This window comes from Pristis pectinata, chromosome 11 (genome assembly GCF_009764475.1).
Source record: "Pristis pectinata isolate sPriPec2 chromosome 11, sPriPec2.1.pri, whole genome shotgun sequence".
Taxonomy (NCBI): Eukaryota; Metazoa; Chordata; class Chondrichthyes; order Rhinopristiformes; family Pristidae; genus Pristis; species Pristis pectinata.
The window spans coordinates 52,781,991-52,795,588 of NC_067415.1; the positions used below are offsets into that span (position 1 = coordinate 52,781,991).

Here is a 13,598-nt window from a genome sequence, read left to right on the forward strand (position 1 = left end):
TCTCCATCACAATTGCAATAGAACCCACCTGGAAATGCTTTTGAAAGTCATAACTTTTGTCTGTAATTCAATGTACAAAAAGCTGATTTATGCAGAGAACATGGTACCTAAATTGAAAATCTACCTGTATGGGGTGAGATTGGAAAGGACAGGAGAGCAGCAATGATTGGGGATTCAATAGTTAAGAAGCAGATAGGTCTTTGAATGGTCGAGATTCTTGGTAATGAAGGCAAAGAACCAGAGATGGTAGTCTACAGGGACAGAATGAAGGATTAGGTCACTCAGGTCGACTACCTGATGTTAAAATAAGACTAGAAAGCAAGATCTCCACTTTCTTTGGATAAGTGCAGGCACCCTGCATCAGTGAGTATAGATTAAGTAGGATAAATTATACTGCTGGAGAGACAGGAATATACCATGTCGATCAGGGAATACAGTGCTGCTACATGGGTATTAGCAAGAGTCTTGAGATTTTGCCAGACTCTGTGTAATCTAGGTCAGACCTGCGACAGCTCCAGTGGCAATGTGAAGAAGGACACTGCTTGTGAAGGCTGTGTTCTTGAACAATTTTCTGCTGCTAGGTAGCATTCTTCAGATAATGCAGGAAGCGTTATTTTGCTCTCTCTCCATCATCCTTTCTGTGAATGCTCCCCTTTGGTAGTCTTTTTTTTGTCTGCTGGGTAAGTGTAATGTGTGATTCCTTCCGTGGAGCTAGAACACTTCCTTCTCCTCTGCTCTTGCTGTACCAGATGTCTGTTCATTTGATTGTTTAACCTAGTCTGTTCAGATGCAATGATACAGTACTTCTATGCTGTAGCTCCGTTTCCTCCTCTTCAGTGGTGGTGCTGCTGGTCTTTTGGACTCTGTCCTACAGACACGAGGAAGATAATAGTAAAAGCCAGTACTTCGCATTTTAGGACGAAGTTTTGCCTGTGCAGACTGCAATAGAGAGAGAACATTCTGGAAGAAAGGATCAGAAGGAACATGCTTCCCTGGGAGATTACATCAACTTCTTGGCTGTGGCTTGAGTAACACCAATATTCTTCAGGAGGATGGCTCTCCTCCAGCCTCAGCAGCCTTCAGAGAGGGAAGGAGACCCCTTCCTGTTTGTCGAGTGAGGCGCCTATTGCATTTGACTCTCAGAGAGTAAAAGGGAGAATTATGTCTGACTCCTTCAAAACATTGTAACTTTTAGTTGTGCTGGCATGTGTGTGTGTGTAGTCTGATCTGGTAGTGCATGAGCGCTGTCCTCTACCATCTGCACAAGAATGGTGAGGTTGCTATCTGTGAAAAAAGTGACACACACCATTTCCTCTATTGTGCGCGCTCACTCTCTGCCATTTTGGTCACAAATAAGCAGCTGACACTAATGGCAATACTGTCACTTATTTAAGAGTTCTCTTTCATGGCTGTAGGTCTGATATGAATTAGCACTGTAAATTCCTACAGTGGCATTAGTAATTGTCTTTTTCTGCATGATTGCTATTTAACAAAGCATTGAGGAGTAAAAATAGTCGACTCGTTTTTTTTCTACTGTTGAGATTAAAAATTGATTCTGAGCTGCATCAGCAGGAATAGGTTTAGCCTTTCAACTTAGGAGTGAACCAGTTTCTAGGCTGCTGAGCATGTTTAGGTTTTTGCAATGCCTATCAAATTCCATCCGAAAGAAAAAGCAATGAGAATCTCAGTGGGTGGATGTAATATAGGATTGAATTAAATAAACAGTTTAAAAGAAAATAAAACAAGTATTGAAAAGAGCTTGAGTAATATTGCCAAATGGAGGGTAGATCTTCTATGTCTTTCATGTCTAAACACTGAAAAGTGTTGCTATTTGTCATCTATGTAAATGACCTAGCTATGAATGTAATGTGGTTCTTTGACAAAAAATAGGGAAAAAACAGTTTGAAGGTTTTTGCAATATATGTCAGGTAACAGCAGCAAATATTGACTGGTTGAAATTTTTTTTAAAAAAAAGCTTCAAAAAATACCTTGAATGTTTACAGGGAGCTTCAAGGTTTAGAACAGACATCATATTAACATGGAATCAGAAGAAAAAAAGATTGGGGAAAATAGGTTTTAAGTGGGTATCAAGAAAAAACAACCAAGCAAGCTCGTACTTCCAAAAATATGGATTATTCAAAGTAAGATTATATAATATGAAGGGGATATTTTGTACTCTATGGGCTGAATATTTTTTCTCATTTCTAAATTGTGCTCTTTTTTGACTTCCAAACTGAAAATGAAGAAGATGTTTGTTTTACTACCTAGAGGATTAAAAAAAAGTGTTGTTTGGTCTTAAAATATGATTCCTTTCAAGTCTTTTTTTCCCTTTTAATGAGAAAAATAATGGCTCCTGCAAAATGTGCAATTCTGCCATCTTTACTGTCACAGCTGTAGAACACTCGACCTCAGGATAACATTTGACTCAATTATAATTTATTTAAATCAATAAAACAACCAAGCAAGTAGGAACAAAAGAGTCAAAGTAATTATGACTTGTGTATGTTGCAAGCATAGATCAGCATTGAGCAAAGAAATACCAAAAGCATGGAATGATAACCATTAAATTAATCTCAAAACGTATCTGAATTTACAGTTACAAAGAAGTCTTGTTTCTTTAGCCATGAAACAAATGCAAGTTGAAGGAGGCAAACCAGGACACCCACACAGGAGAGGTATTGAGGCCTGGGATAGATCAGCCATGATCATATTGAATGACAGAATAAGCTTTTGGGGCTAGGTGGTTACACCTGTTCCTATTTTATTGTGTTCTTGTACCTGCTTGATTAATTCTTTTGTTATCTGTTCTGTATCTCTTTCTGTTGTTTGAATTCTAAGTTTTATTTGATAACAGTTCTGCCAAGGGTTGTGGGACATTACCAAATGTTAGAGAAACTACATGGATGGATTATTGCCTTGAATTTGATGGCATGGTATGTCAGAAGTCTATTGGGGATCCATTCTTTTTTTTGTAATGACACAATATTAGTTGTCTAAGATTCCATAATAGATGAAAAGTTAATCATATTATCAGAAATACAGTGGACATTTCCCAATCAGTTTATTTATTTTTCCATTTGATACTGACTTCTGATTTTTCTTTTAGCCTTGAAAAAGTTTTAGAAGCCATAACTACAGCAGGAGAAGTAAGGAGATGGGAAAGATTTTATCCCATTGTGGAAGGTCTACATGGCACCTCTGTGCAATTGCAGGTTTGTTGAGTCAATAATACAGTATTAGATGTACAGGTGGAAACTCTCTAGTCTGGCACCCTTGGGACCTGACTGGTGCTGGACCACAGAAATTGCCTGGATCATCATCATCTGAGCAGAACTGTTTTTTTAAGTACAGGGCACTCTGTGGGTTATCTGAGGGTTGCGTTCCTGAGCAGTTTTCATAAGCCGGAAACGCTGTCGACTGAGATCGCTGTCAGCTAAATCGCAGAAGTTGCACCGGTAGGTTAAATAGATAGAGATTAGTATAGATCTAAGTTAATTTTAGATCTTAGTTAATTAATACAGATCTATTCTGCAGATTCAGAACATGCTGGACCACGGGGGTTGCTGCACCATAAAGTGCTGGACCAGAGAGTTTCAACCTGTCCTATATTATTGTAATATGCTTATTAGTCAATAATTACTTTTCAGAATACAACATTGAAGCATTACACCTTAATGAGTTTGCATAATTGGAACTTTGAACAAGACATTAAATGTTCATTATTAATTCTGTGGTTAAGTATTCTTGGGGCTGAATGGTGCCACTGTTGAAACATTTCAATCAGGAATGCCTAATTTTTCATTTATTAAGTTAAATATTCGTTTGTTACATTGTTTTGGTTGTGAAGCAGTTATCTGCATTTGATGATTTAATTGTGGACTCTTTGTATTATTCACCTGGCATAATGTTACCCTTTTTCTGATTAGTTTTTCAAACTTGCGCAATAGCCGTTGATCTAACAATTTGTAACCATTCAGCTGTCATGATCTAGCTACAAACATCAGCTGAATTTCCTCAGTTCTGTTGTAACAGAACACAGTTGGGCAGTTAGTGGAGCACTGTCCATCCATCATAGCTCATTACTACTGGACAGCTTTCAAGACCAAGCCAATAATGGAACTGATGTCTGTAGCATTAGAGCGTTACAATTTAGTGGTTAGAGACCATTGGTTGTAATAACAGCATTTCATTACTTTTGTTGTTCTTTTCCTTTCAACATATTTGTAGAAGCACTTAGAATCTCGCTGGTTAACTTGTATTTTCTACTTCCCTATTTCTTTTGAGACATTAACCAGCCCCATTTAGAGTCATAGAGTTATACAGCACGGAAACAGACCCTTTGGCTGAACTTGTCCATGCCGACCTGAGCTAGTCTCATATGCCGGTGTTTGGCCAATATCCCTCTAAACCTTTCCTTATCCATATACCTGTCTAAGTGTCTTTTCAATGTTGTAATTGTACCAACCTCCACAGCTTCTCTGGCAGCTCATTAGATATACCCCCTACCCTCTTTTTTTTTAAAAAAACTTGCCCCTTAGGTCCCTTTTAAATCTTTCCCCACTTACCTTAAGCCTTGTCCTCTGGTTTAAGAGTCCACTACCCTGGGGAAAAAGACTGTGACCATTCATCTTACCTATGCCACCAGGTCACCCTGGATGCCATGTGATCTAACCTTCTGGACTAGCTTACTGAACCATATCAAGAACGCAGCAAGTACGCATGCGTGCGCCTATCATTTGATTGCTCAGCAGATCAATAGCGCTCTTCTACGTGTGGATGTTTCTTTTGCATGGGACTTTGAGGACTCACGTGATTTTGCCTCTGGTGGCTTTCTTGTTGCTCTTGCACTGTAAGTTGCTTAATATTTACCGTGGTTAACGTAACTCGGTAAAAACTTGTATTCTACTGTATCTTTGTCATTCTTGCTCCGTGCATACGTAACAATTCGCGATGAGAATCAAAACAAAAATGGCCTCTCTAATTCAAGCACCATTTTGAACAACAACTATGACAAAACCAACACCGGAAATCTGGCTGCAATGGAAGAAAACCTTCCAGGACGACATCAAACTTCCAAATTTAACACCGATGGTGGAACTGGAGGAAGCAACGAAACTCAAGCTGCTTCGCATGCACTCGGGAGAACTCAGGTAGAAATACTTTGATGCTCTGCACTTACAGAACAAGTGTGAATTGACCAGTGTGCTTCAGGCCTTTAGACAACGTTTGGGGGATGCAGGACAATGCCTTTACGGCACGCATCAGGTTCTCGCAGCTGTGACAGACCCCTGATGAGAATGTAGATGATTTCATCACAAGATTAACCCTGGCTGTGCAGGAATGCAAGTATAAAGATATCCCTCTGAACAAATTTGAAGAAGTGATGCTTATCCAAGCATTGATTATCAGAGTCTATGATGAGAAGGCACGTGAGAACCTCCTGTTCGAAAATCATGATTTGTCCTGGGACCAAGCGTGCTCCACAGCTCGTCCCCGGGAGGCAGTCAAGAGATTCAACCATCCCCATCACCACTTATTCAGGCAGTACTGGAGCAAGAGTCCCCGCCTGGAAATGTCAATGTTTGCCAGCGTTTGCAAACCCGCAGCCCAGTCAAAATCACGTCAACCTTCACAGAGATGCCATTGCTGTGGTGAAAGCCATGTCCAGTGGCCCATCTGCAAGCATCAAAAGACAGTCTGCCAGTTCTGTCACAAGGTAGAGCACCTCAAGGAGGTGTGCTTTGCAAAGCAACGTGCCATGGGAAAACAACAGAATTTGACCATCAACTCCACACAAGGAGACAGCCGGTGCAAAGAAGTGGACACTATTTTCCAAACCCATGAACTGGGCAACCAGAATCAACATCTGTACTTGGTTACGCTCACAGTGGATGATCAGCCCTTGAAATTTGAGCTGGATACTGGGTCAGCCATTACCTTGCTAAGTGAACCATTTTTATGCCAGGTTCCAAAATTACAACCTCCAAACTCAGTGTTCTGCAGAGACACCGGAGATAGTGTCAATGTATCAGCGTATCCATGGCAGAAGTGGTCCACCATAGAGACCTGTTCCACTTACTGGTGCATGTTGTCAGGGCAGGCCAATGGTCTAATTAGCTGGGCAGAAAGTGGATTAAAAATATTCTATTAGTGCTATCCTACTTCAATCGTATTGGTCGGGGGGGGGGGGGTGGGGGGGGTGAAACACTGCATTGAATTCTTTACTACAAATGCACCAGCATGTATTCCAAGCCGACGCTTCGGGTCCATACTGTGGTCTGGTGGCTAAGTTCAAATTTAAGAATTGCCAGCTGAAGTTTTACAAGGCCCACCCAGTGTCTTATGCTGTGGGCCCAAAGGTAGAAAAAGAACTTGACCGCCTACAGAGAGTGGATGTGATTAGAGCCGGTGCAGTATTCAGAGCAGGCAGCTCGGATTGTACCCATCCTCGAGTCTGATGGATCAGTGCGCATCTGCGATGACTACAAACTGACTGCAAACCCCATGACAAAACTGAATGCATATCTATTGCCACAGATTGAGGACTTGTGTACATTCCTGTCAGGAGGCCAACAGTTCTCAGCGCTAGACCTGAAACACACTTACAATCATGTCATTCTGGACGAAGACTCTCGGGATGTTACAACAATCAATACACACAGAAGCCTGTTCGGTACAAGTGGCTGCCATTTGGAGTGAGTTCTGCCCCTGGTATATTCTAATGCCTTAATGATAATTTAGTGAAGGATATTCCTAACATTTTTGCATATCTTGATGATGTTTTAGTAACCGGTACATCAGAGTCCCATTATCTTGAGACACTGGATAGAGTACTTTCCCATTTAGAGGAAGCCGGCTTTACCCTAAATAAGGGGAAATGCATGTTTTTGGCCAATTCAGATGATTACCTGGGATTCAAACTCAACAAAACAGGTCTCCACCCACAAAATCAAAGCCTTAAAAGAGACTCCATGCCACAAAACATGGCACAATTACGCTCATTCCTAGGACTAGTCACGCATTACAATCTGTTTATAAATCAATCGGCTACAGTGTTAAAGCCCTTATACCAATTACTCCAGAAGGACTAACACTGGGTATGGTCAAGAATCAAGCAAAAGGCATTCGAACAAATAAAAACAGCCCTATTTGTCAGAAGGCACAAAAAGCATCACCAAAGGCCCCCCTCAAAACGTGCGCCTGGCCCAATTCCCCGTGGAAGCGCAGTCATATTGATTATTTTGGATCGTTCTGAGGACACAGGTTTCTGGTTATTGTGGATGCCCATTCCAAGTGGATAGAGGCATTATCAACTTGTACATCGTGTTCCTCAATAACTGCTATATCTAAACTATGGTCGGTCTTTGCTACATTTGATATTCCAGAAATAATCACATCCAGCAACAGCTCAGCTTTCACAAGTGCAGAATTTAAGGAGTTTGTAGAGAAGAATGGTATTAGACACCTGATGATGGCTCCATATCATGCAGCATCAAATGTCCTGGCTGAGCAAGCAGTGCAAATGGTGAAAGGAGGCCTTTCTAAACATACACGGGGCATTGATAGGGTGAATGTACACTGTCTTTTTCCCTAGGAAAGGGAGTCAAAAACTGGAGGGCATAGGTTTAAGGTGAGAAGGGAAAGATTTAAAAGGGACCTGAGAGGCAACTTCACACAGAGTGCATATATGGGATGAGCTGCCAGAAGAAGTGGTTGAGGCAGGTGCAACAACAGCATTCAAAACACATTTAAACGGGTACATGGATAGGAAAAATTTAGAGGGATATGGGCCAAAAACGGGCAAGTGGGACTAGCTTAGGTGTGCATCTCGGTCAGCCTGGATGAGTTGGGCCAAAGGGCCTGTTTCCGTGCTGTATTTCTCTGTGGCTCTAAAAGGGAAAGATTATCTGAAGTTAATGCAGATCCTTTACAAGCTGAGACGTGGGAATAAGGAAATGTGAGCGGATTTCAACACATGACTCGCCTATCTTCACAGAAGAAGGTGTGGAAGATCTCCTGGAAGTAAAGTTGAACAGCAGGTCTAGAGGAAAATGAGAGGACCGTGAAGAAATCAGTACAAGTTTAAACAAATAGTGTTGGAGAAATTACTGGGACTAAAAACCTATAAATTCCCAGAAACTCGGGACCTCCATCCTCTGGTTTTTGAAGGGAACGATGTAGAGATAGTGTGTGCACTGGTAACCCTCTTGCAAAGATTGGAAGGCAGCAAATGTAGGCATTAATTAAGCATTGGTTAACAGACAGAAAAGAGAGTGGGAATAGATGGGTCATTTACATGCTAGAAGATTGACTGGAAGAATGCCATGGGGATTGGTGCTGTTGCCCAAGTTGTTCACAAAGTATGTCAATGATTTGTATGAGGTCAATTTCATTTGTCCAATCTATATGATGTTTAATATCATCCACAGTTGCTGCCATAATATTGTGGTCAGAGGATTAATTTCAAAGTACTGATAGATTTTCAGTGCTTGTCTGATTAAATTCATTATAGGAAGAGCAAATCTCTTGGTCTTTGTCCTACTCTGGTCACGTAAGTCCATCTATTACCTCTCTGTAGTTTCTCCCTATCATTCCTCATGTCCTTTCTGAGCTTGATTTTTACTTTGGGAAACCACTTCTTTTATTCAGTCCAAGCCACGATGCTGACATTCCAAGTGATTCTCATTTGTATCAAAAGGTAAATTGATAGCAGTTTTAAAAGGAATGTGTTGACACCCTTGTCAATGTACACCACTTCATTCTTTCACTTTCCATTCCACTCCAAAATTCAAGGAAATTATGGTCTTCTAAATCTCTTTTCCCCTGCAATTCCTTGTTTCAGTTCCTGCAATTTGATTGGCACCCCTTTCAGCATCAAATTAACTCAAAACAAAGTTATAGATAATATTTTTTTTCATTTTAAACCAATTGAAATCACAACTTTGTACTTGCTTTCAAGCATCCTGTAAAACTATTAAAAAAAAATAAAATTCCTCCTCAGTACATCATCTCCATTCTAGTTTAAAAAATAATCCATGGCTTGTTTCACTCTTATTCTGCATCTTCTCAGGAGTAACCTAAGTATCTACAATAAAAACAGAAAATGCTGGAAATACTCAGCAGGGCAGGGTGCATTTGTGGGAAGAGAAACAGAGTTGATATTTCAAGTCAAAGGCCCTTCATCAGAACTGGGAGGGAAATAAAAGAAGCTTGTTTAACTGCAGCAAGAGTGGGATGTCCTTCACCCCCAGAGGAAAAAGGGGGAAAAAAAACAAACTGAGCTAATATCACAAATGGATGCCTGATAAAGACAAATCAAATTACCTGAAGTTCAAAATTCAATAAAAGTCTTTCTTTTTTTCCCCTCTGGGAATGGAGGACACGGCCAGTATGACCAGCTGGGCATGCATTCCTTCTCTGGATTTCACAACTCTTACATTTTTTTGCCCATGTTCTCACTCTCTAGCTGTTTCCATTCAGAATCAGAATTAGATTGATTATCACTGACTTGTATGATGTGAAATTTGTTGTTTTGTGGCAGCAGTACAGTGCAAAGACATAAAATTACAAGAAATTACTAACATAAATGATGCAAAAAAAGGAATGGGTTCATGGGCTGTTCAGAGATCTGATGGCAGAGGGGAAGGAGCTGTTTCTGAATCATTGAGTGTGGGTCTTCAGGCTGCTGTATCTCCTCCCTGATGGTAGTAACGAGAAGAGGGGTATATCCCGGATAGTGAGGGTCCTTGGTAATGGATGCTGCCTTCTTGAGGTACCACCTCTTGAAGATGTCCTTGATAGTGGGGAGAGTTGTGCCTGTGATGGAGCTGGCTGAGTCTACAACCCCCTGCAGCCTCTTGTGATCTTGTGCATTGGAGTCTCTATGCCAGGCTGCGATGCAACCAGTCAGAATGCTCTCCATTGTGCATCTGTGGAGATTGGTAAGAATCTTGGGTGACATACCAAATCTCCTCAAACTCGTAACCAATGACCAGATAACTTGGTTTACAGCTCATCCCCTTGGTCACCCTAGTTTTACTTTATCAGAGACACCCCCCACCCCCCTTGCCCACCCTCCATGCAGCTTAACAAGATTCTTTTGCCTCCTCCTCAGTTCTGATAAAGGGCCTTCGAACTAAAACATTATCTCTGTTTTTCTTCCTACAAATCTGGCTTGACTTGCTGGGTATTTCCAACACTTTCTATTTTTCTTGTAGGTTTCCAACTTCTGCAGTTACTTTGGTTTTTCCCAAGGATCTAACCCAAATTACCTCATCCATTTAGTACAGCTGCCGTCTCTTTGTAATAGCCATCTGCAATTTTGAGATCAGCAAAAGACAGCTTTTCGTTTCTACCTCCTTTCTTGGCCACTCTGCCTGTTTTCTCAAACTACCTATCACCAGTCAGTCTCATATGAGTTGTGATTTCATCTCACTAAATACTGGAAAAATAAAAGCTGCAGTTTCTGGAAAGTGCTAGCTCCTCCTTCCTTCCTTCCTTTCTTCTTTTGGGTTTTTACGATACAAGCATGACTAGTAAAATCAGCAATTATCGCCAAACATAAGTTGCCCTTGAAGATGGTATTTGGATGCAGCCTTGCTAGTTCACAGGATTGCTCTGCTAAGTTTCAAGCATTTTGGTCCAGTAGCAATGTAGCCATGGTGACTTGTGTTAAATTAGGATAGTGGATAACTTGTTGAGAATTTGGGGGTGATGCCATTTTCAGGGTCCTTTTACCTTCCAAGTGGTTTGGATGCAGGTTTGGAACGTGATAACTCAGGTTTGTTCTGTGCTGCAGTGCATACTGTGGATTCTGCATCCTATACTGCTGTTGGGAGGTAGTTGTGGAGAGAGAGGATAATTTGGGTACAGTGTGAGTTTTTGCTTAATTGTGTTTTGTTCTGAATAGTTGAAATTCCAAAGTATTGTTGCAGCTACAGCTATCCTGGCAAGTAGTGAGTGTTGCAACATACTTTTGCTCTCTTGACCTTGGAGAGATTTTGGGATTTTCTATTACAGCCATGGCGTTTGTGTGTCTGGTGTTGTTGACTTTTTAGCGACTGGAGAGCCCAGTAGCTTATTATTGGTATATGTTGTTGAGCATCTTGGAGAGGTGGCTCGATGCTCCCATTTTGGAGATTGTTATTGCCTGGCACTAGTTTGCTCCAAATTCTATTTTGGCTTATCAACCTGAACTAGAATTTTACTTGCGTCTTACTTCTTGCAGATACTATTCTAAGGAATTAAGCACCTCGTAATTGTCAATGAATTGCGTTATGTCTGATTTTATGGTGCGGGGAAAGTCAATGGTGAAACTACTGAAGATAATTGTGTCCAGGAAACCGACTTTAAGAACTCTTGCAATGAGCATGCAATAGAAGTGATGAAGGGAACTGACATTCAGTAAAAGGCAGAACAAGATTTACACTTATTGTTGATGGTGTGGGACTAAAGCATCTTGCTTGTAGAAATCAATTTGTGGTGAATATGCCTGTCCTGTCAGGAGAAAGAGTAATGTGCAACTAAATCAAAAAAAAACAAAACTTGTGCAGGTTGCATGAGGCACCTGAAGGTGGTATATTGTAGATTTGAGAATGGATTCTCTGAAGCCCAGATGTGGCACAGTAGCTTCTTTCAGCACTGCATTGGCTGTTTGTGCAGCTATATAATAATAAAACGATGGTTTTGCAAGTTAAAGAAAGGAGCAATCCTCCAAGGCTGAGATCATCCTCCCACAACCACAGCTGTCATCCTTTATGCCATGTATGACTTCAACGAACTGAGAATTTCCCCTTGATTCCCTTTGACTTTGTTTTAACCATGCTTCTCAATATTGTTCTTAGTCAAATTGTTCCCCCATGTCAAAGGCAGTCACTCACACCTTGCCCCTTCTATGGACTTCAGCTCTTGTATTCTTCTTTGGACTAAGATTTTAATGTCCTGAAGTCAAGAGGTCTTGGTGAAGTCCATATAGAACCTGAAGAAGCAATTTATTTGTAAGTGCTACTCAATAGCACAACTGATGACATCTTCATTGTTTTGCTGATGATTTAGAGTAGACTATTAAGACAGTAATTATAGTAAAACTCTGACTATTTGCTATCTAATGATTTGGAATTTCTGATGATTTGGCATCTGCTTCACCAGGTGAAGTTTGCCACACTACCTTCTCACTCATTGAGGCCCCAGTTCTGCACTCCCTTTAAACTTAACTAGTGTGCTGAAAATTTATTCTAATACTGTGTAACCTCTTTTTTTAAACAAAAAATGTTGAAGTATTAATAGAAATAACATGAAATAATATGGAAAATCTGCCCGTTCAGCACCACCAAACTTCTGAGTGTGCTGGATGATTGGAGTTTTACTGTAGCTGGTTTGGATTTTCCTGTTTTTTATGCAAGGGATATTTTTGACTAATTTTACATATTGTTAGGTAGATGCCAGTTTTGTCACTGTACTGCTGCAGTTTGACAAGAGGTATAGAACACATGCCTTCATATTAGCCAGGGTGTTGTTGCGTTGTTCAACTTCTGCTGTATCCAGTGTTCTTGTTCATGAGTATTGCACAGAGTGAATTGAATCAATTTAAGACTCTCCAATTGTCAGGTTAGATCTCCGAATGATTATCCACTTCAAACTACTGGCTGAAAACTGTTACTAGTATTGTCTTCTTTTGTTTGGTTCATGCTGGCCTCCACCATAGTTGAGGATAGGGATGGTCTTGGAACTTGGTCTTCGTTTTTGATGTTCAGTTTTTCACCATTCATCAAGATGGCATGTGACAGAACTACAGAGCTTTGACCTGATGTGTTGGTTTTTGTTCTGCATTGTTCATTCTATAACAACTTGCTTCCATTGTTTAGTAGGCTTTTGTTCTATGTTGCAGACTTATGTGGTGCCTCATTTTTGGGTATATCTGGTACTACAACTGGCATACTGTTCTAAATTCATCATTGTATCAAGGTTGTCCCTTAGCTAAATGGATATGGTAAACTGAAGGATATGTTGGGTCTTGATATTACAGACTCTGCTCCTGATGATAGTCATTAGCACAGATATCCAGTTTTGAATTGCTGAATTCACTTAGCACCATAGTAACAGCAATTAACATGACAGTGCCATTTCTTTGTGTAAGTACAGAACTTCTCTCCATGAAAGCTGTGTGACGGTCATGACCATCAGTGTTCTCTGTTGAGATTTGAGAGTCTGGTCACAGATGGTACTGCTGTAGCAAACCTTGTGATAGACATTGCTGTTCCATCCTTGGTACTTTCTATAATCAGCTTTCACCATGGAGTAGTTCTGATGTATCTTTTGTGGAAAGTGATAGGTGGTTATTTGGCTTGGAGTATTGACACTTCGAAGGATTCAGTGTTAATGTTGTGGCTTCCTGAGAACACTCTGACCTGAAGTACATTACTGTCCCTCAGTTTTGCTGAGTTTGACATACTGCTGGGGACTGGCATTTACAGGGACAGTGATGGAAAAATCTGAAATATAGTTTTATGTTCATGTTGTGCTTCATTAATGATGATGCAAGCTACTTACTGAATGTTTTTAAGGATTGCTCTTTCAGCTTTGCCATCTGTCTGTGGATT

At 40.6% G+C, this 13,598-nt stretch overlaps 1 protein-coding gene across 1 annotated transcript in view; it reads left to right on the top strand.

The window, feature by feature from the left end:
* LOC127575822 (protein diaphanous homolog 3-like) overlaps nucleotides 1-13,598 on the top strand; it is a 421,273-nt gene that overhangs the window by 84,846 nt on the left and 322,829 nt on the right. The window contains exon 9 of the mRNA XM_052025958.1: nucleotides 3,107-3,212. Within this exon, the coding sequence (XP_051881918.1) occupies nucleotides 3,107-3,212 (106 nt within the window). The remainder of the gene's footprint in view (nucleotides 1-3,106; nucleotides 3,213-13,598) is intronic.